Here is a 12,839-nt window from a genome sequence, read left to right as displayed (position 1 = left end):
ACGTTTTGTCACTAAGTAATATGAATATTAACATGAGTATTATCTTGTTTTGTAAGCATGATCCCAGTCGCTGTTAAATCACTGCATCAGGCTTACCTCAAATACACAAGGCTCTGTCAGCATTTTCTAGAACTTATTCATCTCTCTACAAATAAAAATACTGAACATACCTCAAAGCAGGTAATCTGCAGACCGTTCCCCCAACTGAAGTTGAGATCATCAAACCTCCAGGCAGAATTCTTCTTCTAATTTCTGCCTGAGAGTAAAACAGTACAACGCCGGTACAGTTTAAAAATAACAAACTCTTGATTGAAGGTAAAACTACACTAAGTCACCACATATCTCGATACTTCCTTTTTTGTCGAGAGTTGCAAGAGAATGACTGGGGGTGGCAGTTAGGGGAGGAGCTATATAGACAGCTCTGCTGTGGGTGTCCTCTTGCAGCTTCCTGTTGGGAAGGAGAATATCCCACAAGTAATGGATGAACCCGTGGACTGGATACACCTTACAAGAGAAAAAGGGATTATCTATCATTTTAAACAATAAAAAAATTCAAGTAGACTGTCCTTTTAAACTAGAGACTCAACGGTAAGGATAAGATTTAAAGACTGCTCATGCCAAGCATGAGAAAATCCCAGTATTGATCCACTTATGATTATGACCGATGGGTCACTTACCTGGACTGAAACGAACCTAAACTTAAAAGCATGCTGAGGCCTTTCTCTCTCACAGGTTGGTGATCCAGTAGAGAGCCCATCCATTGCAAGTAAATATACTGCAGAGGATACTGTGGATATACCTGTAACCCCCTCCGGTGGAGACTAATGGACAGGGTCCCCAGCGACGCCTGATAGCAGATATGGCTGTTAGATTTCCCACTAGGGTAATGAAAAGCACATGAGAGATAATCCTTACCCCTGTTTAACTCACAGTCGTCTTAAAGGGATAGTAAAATCCAAATTAAACTTTCATTTTTCCTATAGGGTATGTCATTTTAAACAACTTTCTAATTTACTTCTATCATCAAATTTGCTTTATTTTCTTGTTATTCTTAGTTGAAGGCTAATATTAGGTAGGCTCATATACTAATTTCTAAGCCCTTGAAGGCTGCCTCTAAATGAATGCATTTGACAGTTTTTCACAGCTAGAGGGCGTTCATGTGTTTCATATAGATAACACTGTGCTCATGCAAGTGAAGTTATTTAAGAGTCAGCACTAATTGCCTAAAATGCAAGTCTGTCAAAAGATCTGAGATAAGGAGGCAGTCAACAGAAGCTTAGATACAAGGTAATTACAGAGGTAAAAAGTATATTTCTATAACAGTGTTGGAGGATATGCAAAACTGGGGAATGGTAACTAAAGGGATTGTCTATCTTTTTAAACAATAACAAACATTTTTTGTGTTTACTATCCCTTTAAATCTTCTTGGAGTCAAGTTGCCTAGGGGTACTGGGTCCTAAGTCAGGTCTGAGTTCACAAGTCATATGAAAAAAATAATAAAAACTCTTGATAGTATAGCACCTCTGAAATGTTCAACCTCTCTTCTCGGAGGCCAAGAACAAACTGGAGAGGGAGAGAAAGTGGGAGGGAATAAAGCTCTGTGAGGGTTCTTGGCCTTCTCAATGACACTGTCCTGCAGGGGAATACACTATATGTATGTTAACGTACTTTAAAACTTAATAAAAAATAAATATATCAAAAGAAATAAAGTAAAATGGGCAGGTTGAGATAGAAGGTCCGGTTTCAGCGGAAGACACCATGGAGAATTGTTGGTCATCTGCACTAAGTCAGCATAGCAGGTTCTGCACAGTCGCACTGGAGCTATGAGAATCACTGAAACCCTCTCCTGTTTGAGACGTGCTACCACTCTAAGCAGGAGAAGAATTGGAAGAAAACAGATAGACTAGTTGATAATGCAAGGACTCATTAAGGCATCTATCAGCTCCGCTTGTGGGTCCCTTGATCTTGACCCATTTCTTGGAAGTATGCGACTACCCCACCTGGCAACCAATTGATCGAAGATCTCCTAATTTAGAGATCGTTCTCCTTGGTGAACTGACTGACAGCTTCAGTATTCCGACTCCCAGATGTGAATAGCTGGTGTTCCTCTGCCCAATGCAGGATGCGAGAAACCTCCTGCATTGCTAGAGTACTGCGTGCGCCACCCTGATGATTGATGTACGCCAAGTCATTATATTGTCTGATTAAAAGCGGATGAATGGTACTGAAGGATGCATATCTTCACATAGTTCTGGATTTTTTGTCCTGAGGCAAGAAAGCTCCCTTGCTTCCAGTCACTGTGGAAATAATAGAATCTAAATCAGGGCCAAAAAGGGTCTTACCGTTAAAGGCTAAAGACAGAAAACGTGACTTAGACAACATGACCAGGACTAGAAAAGAAAGGTAGAGTCCGAAGCTGTCCAAATTGAGAAATTCCCTTTTTTTCACAAAATTAAAAGCTTGAAACAACAAAGTGCATTGTGGAAGAATGTATGTCCAGATCAGCTGACGCGTTTCAGCTGTTGAGCCGTAGTCATAGCTTTGCACCAGCAACTGCTACAATACTGACCACCGGCTGAAAATGAAGACCCCTGAAGAAAATACTTTCTCAGATAACTGTCCAGTTTCCTGACCATGGGGATAGTAGTCCATTTAGCTAAAGTAGAAATAGCCCCGTCCAAGAAATTAAAGGGCTAGGTTCCCAAAAAGAGAGCTCCATAAAGCCCAAGAATATACAGATGTAACCCGGTCTGGGTGATGCCCCTCCATATTGAGATATGGTAATGACAAAGGAAGGACACACTGTGCCCCCAATTAGCTCCCAGGGACCCTTACCAAGTACAACTGCCCACACACTCAACAAGACTGCCTCTGACTCTGGTTGCTCCCGAAAGCCAGAAAGACAATAATGGTAAAAAGTCCTGTCCTGTAACTAACAGTGTAGGACTTACTCTGCAGAAGTGCATGCACTTGGCAAAAAACAGGAGCAGGCTTAGGAACTTCCCAGCAACACCATTGGCCTGCGAGTAGGCAAGACACTTCAGAAATTTCCTAAAAACCCTTGCCATACTCTCCTAACCCTCTCTTCAAAGAACTATCTATTGAGGGTGAACATAATACAGAACACCTCTTTCATTGCCCTCTCCTAAATAAAGCAAAGAAGGGAAGTAGGAGGGATACCCAAAGCTCTGGTGTAGGGTGTCTTTGCCTCCTCCTGGTGGCCAGGTGATGTATTTCCCAAGAGTAAGGATTGTGGACTTTCACTACTGTTAAAATTAAATATGAACATGTTTGTATGCTCTGTAGAAAAGCTATCAAAACAAGAGATAACAGAGTAAATTAACCTCCCAGTGGAGGGTGGTAAAGAGAGAGAGGTGTTTGTATCTGAAATAGCTAGTTTTGCTAATTAAACTCCTCAGCCTTAACTAATATTTCAATACCTAACTTTTAGTGTACAAAATAGTTAACATTAAATGGTCTAATTTCTCTGTAGGACCTATCCTTTGGATGAAAATATGATGGATTTAATGAGCCGAAACAGCTAATAAAAAAATAAATATGAAGGAACATTTTCCCACACATATAATACTCAACAAGTCATATGAAACACATTAAAGGGAAAAAAATACAGTACAGTGTCCCTTTAACTAACCTATGAAGACTTTTGGGAATTTCCTCTATTTATGTCCTCAATATGTAGTTACAAAACTCTTTCGGTTGAAAACCATGTAAAAGAAATAGCTGATGGACAGCAAAACACCACACATCAAATTTACAGTGGATACTCTCCCTACATGGCTGCTAAATAACTTTCTATTGATTCTTAAAAGAAAGTAAAACAAAGCTCACAATTATTTTACGGTCAGAGTTGTTTAGACAATAAAACAGATCTCACAATTATTTTATGGTCAGAGTTGTTTAGAAATACAAGGGTTGATCACAGTCTATCGTTTGATAATTAGTGACATGAACAAGGCTGTCGGTGAGCAGATTTCATTGTCAACATGATTAAAATGAGCTAATTTAGGGGTTGCACGCGAGCGATATCGGGTTTATTGCGCCTGTTTGCGTGCGTAGGGAGTAGCGAGTGTATTACAAGTTGAAAGTAAACATGATCGCTTGAGCGCAATTGAAATTAACGCGCATAAGTGCATTGGAGCCCGTTATAGTCCAGTAGATGAAAACATGTAAAATCATTTTTATGCAATATTCATATTTTAATAAAGGTTTTAATGTTTTTACTGTACATATTCACATTACAATGTTCTGTACATAGGGGAATATATATATATATATATATATATATATATACACACACTTACACACGTATATTGTGCCAAAATACCATCAGATATATATAGAAATATGTATTTATGAATAAATGGAACATTTTCATGTCAGGTTAGCGCGCTTGAGAATATGTGATCGGGTTAGCGATTGACTTCTATGGGAGAATACGTTATTGCGCACGTAATATTCTAAGTTCAACTTTTTGGGTTAGTGCCGGAGCGAAAACAGTTTACTTTCAACTAGTAATACGAGCTCAACCTGATGCGTGCAAAAAGCATGCTTCTAGCGCAGTGTGCAAGCCAAAGCACTAAAAAGCGCTCCACTAGTAATCTAGTCCTTAATTCGTTATTGTCAGTCCTTTTCCCCCTATTCTTTCAGAAAAAAAACAACAACCAGTCCTATACTTAACATACTCCTGGTTCTATTTTATCTGATCCCAATCCAAATCGTTGACATATTTAAAGGGTTATGAAACCCAAATGTTTCCTTTAATGATTCAGACAGAGCATGCAATTTTAAGCAACTTTCTAATTTACTCCTTATTATCAATTTTTCTTTGTTCTCTTGGTATCTTTATTTGAAAAAGTAGTAATGTAAGCTTAGTAGCCGGCCCATATTTGGTTCAGTGTCTGGGTAGCGCTTGCTGATTGGTGGCTTAATGTAGTCATCAATCAGCAAGCTCTACCCAGGGTGCTGAACCAAACATTGAGTAAATTAGAAACTTGCTTAAATTTGCATGCTCTACCTAAATCATGAACGACAAAATGTGGGTTTCATATCTCTTTAAGGAGCCACTTTTAAGTTATCAAATTCTACATCTAAAATTGCTTGATAAATCCCAAACTCTTTTCAACTTACTACTGAGAACCCCAAATTCTTTTGAATTCGACAACCGCCACCGTATTGGATGATGTTAGAAAGCAACATAGCCAAAAAAGAGAAACGCTTCCTGCTTGATCAACTGAAGTTAAATAAATAACTATTACACTAATAAAAAATTAGCAAAATCGATAATCCAACAAATGCACATTACAACTAGAACGACAGTGTATCCCTATGGTTTTAGAGAGCAAGAAGATATTTGCACACCTCAGCTATTAGTGTCACTACACACTTGAGTCAACCTGCGATGTTTGTTTGCGTATTTAGTTTTTGAATACAACATTGTGAGATAAATGATGCACTATTTCAAGCTTCAGATGGCATTTTTGGATTGTGATTTTTGGAAAAACACTTTGACAATACTGTCCAAAGTTTAGAAATCGTTATCTGTGCTCAAATCCATAATGGATCAAAAAAAAAAAAAAAAAAATTGTACCAAAGTAAAAATGGCTTTATTATACAATCTCCTTTGTCCTGATGTTTTTATGCCCACCCCACATGCACACACACAGCTGTTTTTATATATATATATGCTTTTACATTTTTATTGGCAACTCTGGAACTGACATACGTTTTTTAATTTCCTAATTTTTTAACACGAGTGCTGTGTGCACAGTGAGAATGAGGGTGCTGCTTGTGTAGTACAAAGGTGTGTTTAGAGAATGCAATGACAATTAGGATGGCGTATGTCGCTACCCTGACTAAGCCCTCAGTGTCCGGGTCATGCCTTAGCATAAGATATGAGGTATAGGAGTACCGCTGAGACTGGCAGAGTGAGTGGCACGGAAGGTAGTTGTCATCAGCATTAATGCCATGGGGCTGCATCTATGTAAAATGTGTTGCTGATCAGTTACAATGTCTATACTGTCATCTTCACATGCTTTATGGATCCAAGCTGTGTCCATCTTGGTACAGTGAAGCTATGGGAAAACACTACTGAGCATGACTACATTTATCTTCTTATTTTTTCTACTAAGGATGTCTGAACTAAGGCAACTTTAACGCTTTATAGCTCAGAAAATATTGCTTGTTTTTTTCCACCAAACAAAAGTAAGTACTAGGAAATAAAATCTACTTGAATAACAAATGTTATAGAAATAGGTGCAATGTTTTTTTGCTGTAAATAAGATTAATAATTTCCCTATTAGTACCTTTCCTCAACTAAACTAATTTTTTTATAATTTGTGGTCACTGAAGCAGACCACAAAACTGCCAATTATCCAACTGTTCACTCAATCCTATTGGCTGATCCAATCAGTCAATAGGATTGAGCTGGCATTCTATTGGCTGTTCCAATCAGTCAATAGAATGCCAATTCAATCCTATTGGCTGATTGCATCAGCCAATAGGATTTTTTCTACCTTAATTCCGATTGGCTGATAGAATTCTATCAGCCAATCGGAATTGAAGGGACGCCATCTTGGATGACGTCATTTAAAGGAACCTTCATTCTGTGTTTAGCCGTCGGAAGAAGAGGAGGCCGTCGGATGAAGATAGAAGATGCTGTCTGGATGAAGACTTCTGCCCGTCTGGAGGACCACTTCGCCCGGCTTGGATGAAGACTTCTCCCGGCTTCGTTGAGGACTTCGGCCTGGTTGGGTGAAGACATCTCCCGGTAAGGTGATCTTCAGGGGGTTAGTGTTAGGTTTTTTTAAGAGGGGAATGGGTGGGTTTTAGAGTAGGGTTGGTTGTGTGGGTGGTGGGTTTTAATGTTGGGGGTGGAATTGTAATTTTTTTTCAGGTAAAAGAGCGGATTACTTTGGGGCAATGCCCCGCAAAAGGCCCTTTTAAGGGCTATTTGTAATTTAGTGTAGGGTAGGGCTTTTTTTTTATTTGGGGGTGGGGGGGGGCTTTTTTTTTAATTTTGTTAGGGGAATTAGAATAGGTGTAATTAGTTTAAAAATCTTGTAATTTCTATATTATTTTCTGTAATTTAGTGGGGTTTTTTTGTACTTTAGATAATTTTATTTAATTGTAATTAATTGTATTTAATTTAGGTAATTAATTTAATTGTAGTGTAGTGTTAGGTGTAATTGTAATTTAGGTTAGGTTTTATTTTACAGGTAAATTTGTCTTTATTTTAACTAGGTAGTTATTAAATAGTTAATAACTATTTAATAACTATTGTACCTAGTTAAAATAAATACAAACTTGCCTGTAAAATAAAAATAAAAAAAAACCCTAAGCTAGCTACAATGTAACTATTAGTTATATTGTAGCTAGCTTAGGGTTTATTTTATAGATAAGTATTTAGTTTTAAATAGGAATTATTTAGTTAATTGTAGTAATTTTATTTAGATTTATTTAAATTATATTTAAGTTAGGTGGGGTTAGGGTTAGACTTAGGTTTAGGGGTTAATAACTTTATTATAGTGGTGGCGACGTTGGGGGCGGCAGATTAGGGGTTAATAAATGTAGTTAGGTTGCGGCGACATTGGGGGCGGAAGATTAGGGGTTAATAAATATAATGTAGGTGTCGGCGATGTTCGGGGCAGCAGATTAGGGGTTCATACATATAATGTAGGTGGCGGCAGATTATGGGTTAATAATATAATGTAGGTGTCGGCGATGTCGGGGGCAGCAGATTAGGGGTTAATAAGTGTAAGATTAGGGGTGTTTAGACTCAGGGTTCATGTTAGAGTGTTAGGTGTAGACATAACTTTTATTTCCCCACAGGAATCAATGGGGCTGCGTTAGGAGCTAAATGCTGTTTTTTTGCAGGTGTTAGTTTTTTTTTCAGCCGGCTCTCCCCCATTGATTCCTATGGGGAAATCGTGCACAAGCACGTTTTACCAGCTCACCACTAACGTAAGAAGCACTGGTATTGAGGTGAGATGTGGAGCAAAATTTTTTGCAGTTAACACCGGGTTTGTAAAAACCCGTAATACCAACTGCTGTCTGTAAGTGAGCGGTGAGCATAAACTGCTCCCATGCCTCCCCTTATATGTTACCCATGCCACTGCTCCCATGCCTCCCCTTATATGTTCTTGTGGCCCCATGGGGCCATAGCTTTATTTGTCTATATCGGTTGTTTTCAATTATATATATATATATATATATATATATATATATATATATATATATAATAAAATTCAATAAACTTTCCACTGCTTTTCAATGCTTATATTTCACAACATCACATTGTACAGGTGTACACTATATTGTGAAATGTAAGCACAGAAAATAATAATACATAAAGGATACACTCGGTATGAGATTGATTAACCATACACACACACATATATAGATAGATATATAACTTCTATTAAGAAATTCATTCTATACCTAAAATAATTTAATTGAAAATAATAGCTTACACAAACCCAACATACTGCATGCATACAAGCTGGGAGATTCAGTATAGAACTTATATCAGGAGGAGTATTGCACTATATATGTAACAACCTGTTTGTTTGAAAAGTAACTTATCCATGCAAACAATTTATAAATAGATTTCTCATCTCTGAGATCAAAGTCAGGCAATGCCTCTCTGTTCTGCTTCTCTTCTCTAGTTTTAAGAGGCCCAGAACACAGACCACTTTGTCTTATGTTCACAATTGGCACACTTAAAACACAAAGCTATTTAAACCCACTCCCAAAGCTCAGCATTATGACCTGCACTTGCACACTTGTTCAGTTCTCAATCCTCAAGGGCCGGAGACAAAACAGATTTATAAAGAATATCTTATAATATCTTGTGATACTTAGACCTTCCCATAAATGTCAGTCCATATAATCTGCTTTGTAGTCACTAATGAAGGAAAGAACGATAGATAAACCTGGTATAGATGTCCTAACATACAGGTGTTGTTTACTTGGTGAGTTTTTTTTCCAACTTCTAACTTGAAAGTGCAGATAAAATACTTTTTTGACTGTAAACTATATCTGACGGCTCCCATGAAACAAATTACCATCATTAGTTGCTCAAGCTCAGAGTCATGTGACGTTACCTTGAATTGCCGACAGATATACAAAAGAATCCTCTTGCTCCAGGTTTTCTAGAAACAGCTGAAACAAAATCATAATGTTAGTTAGTCAGCGGATAGGACAGAAATACATAGGTCAGAAAGAGGATCATTGTCTCCCTCTCACCTGCAGTGCCTGCCCCTGAAACTCCAGAACACGGGGGTCTTTCTGCTCTAGTAATCGAATCAAAGTGCGCAGGGCAGCTGCTCGAGTGGGTATGTCAGTATCGCTTGCTGAACTCAGTATCTCCTGAAAGTCGACTGTGTCTGGTGATCTTTTTTGTGCTTCTTTTCTCTCTGGGTTCTGACTACTGGCTGCGGTTCTCTGGGGCAGCTGGATAGCACAGTGTGTGGCAATGCTGATCCGTAGATCATTTGCCAGCTCCTGAATAACTAGTTCTTGGTGGGATTGGGAAATCTGTTCCAATATTGGCAGCAACCTCTTCATGTGTCCGAAATCAGCAGATGTTAACTGTATGGAGGAGAGGGAGTAACAGGATACACATTGTATTTGAATTGTTATCTCCTAGAAAATCAATACATTAGCATTACAAAAAGTATAATGATTATTGCATATATAAGATACTTAAATGGACACTAAGCCCACATTTTTCTTTCATGATTTAGATAGAGCAAAAATTTTAAGCAACTTTCTAATTTACTCATATTAGCAATTTTTCTTTGTTCGCTTGCTATCTTTATTTGAAAAGCAGAAATCTAAGTTTAGGAGCCGAACGATTTTTAGTTCAGCACCTGGGTAGCGCTTGCTGATTGGTGGCTAAATGTACCACAATTGTCTGGTTGATGATGAGAAAAGACAAAACGTTAGGTAAAAATCATAGATTTGACCTCTGTACCGCCTTAGCAGAATGGAATATCAAGGATCACATCCCAAGTAAGCAACTTGATATCAACAGAATGTATAGGCTCAAGTGAAGCCTGTTAAAGAACACAGATAAGGTTCCATGGAGGAGCAACAGGAATGACAAACAGGTCTAAACCTAGCAATTGCCTGAACAACACCTGAACATCTGGCAAAATGAGCCAACTTTTGCAACATCAAACTGAAACCCCTTAAAGGGACACTGAACCCAATTTTTTTCTTTCGTGATTCAGATAGAGCATGCAATTTTAGGCAACTTTCTAATTTACTCCTATTATCAATTTTTCTTCATTCTCTTATCTTTATTTAAAAAAGAAGGCATCTAAGTTTTTTAGTTCAGCAGTCTGGACAGCACTTTTTATTGGTGGATGAATTTATTCACCAATCAGCAAGAACCCAGGTTGTTAAACAAAAATGGGCCGGCATCTAAACTTATATTCTTGCATTTAAAATAAAGTTACCAAGAGAATGAAGAAAATTTGATAATAGGAGTAAATTAGAAAGTTGCTTTAAATGTCATGCTCTATCTGAATCACAAAAGAAAAAATTTGGGTTCAGTGTCCCTTTAAGGGAGGAAGTTGACAGGCTCTTCTCCTGACCATCCTGAAAGAACTGCAGGATATATGGAATCCTCACTCTATGCCATGAAATTTCCCAGTATTCACAATAATAAAGGAATGCCCCCCAGACCTTATGATAAATACAATTTCCAAGGCATTAGATATAACATGGAACACAGTGAAGACAGTCATCATCAAGTGGAGAGTATATGGAGCAATAGTGACATTATAATTGATGATTTCCAAAATCGATGAAAAGATGAGAAAAAAACTGGTCTGGGAGGCTGCCAAGAGGCCTAAAGCAACATTAAAGGATCTGCTGGAATATCTGGCAAGTACTGGCTGTGTGGTACATGTGACAACAATCTCCCATATTCTTCATATGTCTGGGCTATGGGGTAGAGTGGCAAGATGGAAGCCTATTCTTACAAAAAAATAAAACATCCAAGCCCAGCTAAATTTTGTAAAAACACATCTGAAGTCTCCCAAAAGCATGTGGGAAAAGGTGTTAAGGTCTGCTGAAACCAAGGTTGAACTTTTTGGCCATAATTCCAAAAGATATGTTTGGTGCAAAAACAACAATGCACATCACCTAAAGAATACCATACTCACAGTGGAGCATGGTGGTGGCAGCATCATGCTTTGGGTTTGTTTTTCTTCAGCTGGAACTGGGGCCTTAGTCAAGGTAGAGGGAATTCTGAACAGTTCCAAATACTAGTCAATATTGGCACAAAACCTTCAGGCTTCTGCTAGAAAGCTGAGCATGAAGAGGAACTTCATCTTTCAGCATTAAAACGACCAAAAGCATACATCCAAATCAACAAAGGAATAGCTTCACCAGAAGATGATTAAAGTTTTGGAATGGCCCAGCCAGAGCCCAGACCTGAATCCGATCGAAAATCTGTGTGGTGATCTGAAGAGGGCTGTGCACAGGAGATGCTCTTGTAATCTGACAGATTTGGAGTGTTTTTGCAAAGAAGAGTGGGCGAATCTTGCCAAGTCAAGATGTGCCATGCTGATAGACTCATACCCAAAAATACTGAGTGCTGTAATAAAATCAAAAGGTGCTTCAACCAAGTATTAGTTTATGGGTGTGCACACTTATGCAACCATATTATTATCTTTGTATTATTTTTACTTACCTCCACCTTAAAGATTTCAGTTTGTTTTTCAATTGAATTTTACAGTTTATAGGTTACATTAAAAGGTCGAAAAAGTTCTGAAATGATTCATCTTTGTCTCATTTTGTTACATCACAGAAACCTGATATTTTAACAGGGGTGTGTAGACTTTTATATCCACTGTACGTCTAGGAAAAGGCTTCCGTCCCTGATGAGAGTATGGTTTACATTCTCAGAGATCCCCTTTGAGACAAGACTAGCCGCTCAACCTCCAAGCAGACATCCTCAAAGTATTTAACTTTAGAAGAATGTGCCTTTCTCTAGAAGGTCCGGCCTCAGAGGCAACTACCACAGAAGAACAGATGACATTTTCACTAGGTCTGCATAGAAAGGCAAGCGTGGTCACGCCAGGGCCCAAAGTATCGGGTACATTTTCTCCAGATTGATCCGCGCTACGACTCATAGTAGTAGCACAAACAGAGGAAAGAAAAGTACACTAGATTGAAATGCCAGGGGACCGTGTGTCCACTAGCTCCGCCTGAGGGTCTCTCAATCTCAACCTTATTCTCGGAAATTGGCAATGAGACGGGAGGCCAAGGTCTATCTCTGGACACCCCCATCTGTGAATGATCTTGCAGACAACTCCTAGACTAGGGACCATTTTCTGCTCAGAAATTTACTTCCCAGTCCTCCAGAGCTTTGAGGTATGCCCAGATGAATGACATAAGTCACACATTTGATATTGTCAGAATGGAATCAAAATAACAGGCGGAACGAGGATGAGGCCATGAGAGAAGAATTGAAGATGGCCCCCAAATCCAGAACTTTATGGGGAGAGTCTCTTCCTCCAAGCGCCAGGTTCCCCGAATCCTCAGAGAACCTCACACAGCGCCCCACCCTGATAAACTCGCATTTGTGGTAATATTCACTCAAGGTGGACATAGAAACACATTCTCTGAATTACAGGATTCCGTGACTGCCACCAGTCAAGTGCCTCTCACGTCTACGGATCCGGAGATAATACCTTAGATATATCGGAATGATCCTTTAGCCGAGCACCTCTCTCTATGCCAACCTCCATGAAACAAGCCAAACAACTACTGGGAGGGTAGAGGAAGTTGGAGGGATGTTTCAATGT

General features: G+C 38.8%; 1 protein-coding gene across 1 annotated transcript in view; it reads right to left on the bottom strand.

The window, feature by feature from the left end:
* The window catches only part of TANGO6 (transport and golgi organization 6 homolog), a 284,857-nt gene that overhangs the window by 149,033 nt on the left and 122,985 nt on the right, over window positions 1–12,839 (bottom strand). Inside the window, exons 13-14 of the mRNA XM_053699413.1 lie at window positions 9,265–9,609; window positions 9,123–9,180 (exon numbers count right to left, since the gene is read on the bottom strand). Coding sequence (XP_053555388.1) covers window positions 9,123–9,180; window positions 9,265–9,609 — 403 coding nt within the window. The remainder of the gene's footprint in view (window positions 1–9,122; window positions 9,181–9,264; window positions 9,610–12,839) is intronic.

The sequence above is a fragment of the Bombina bombina genome, chromosome 1 (assembly GCF_027579735.1).
Source record: "Bombina bombina isolate aBomBom1 chromosome 1, aBomBom1.pri, whole genome shotgun sequence".
In the NCBI taxonomy this organism is placed as follows: Eukaryota; Metazoa; Chordata; class Amphibia; order Anura; family Bombinatoridae; genus Bombina; species Bombina bombina.
The sequence above is the reverse complement of the archived record's forward strand: the minus strand, read 5'-3'. Positions and strand labels throughout refer to the sequence as shown.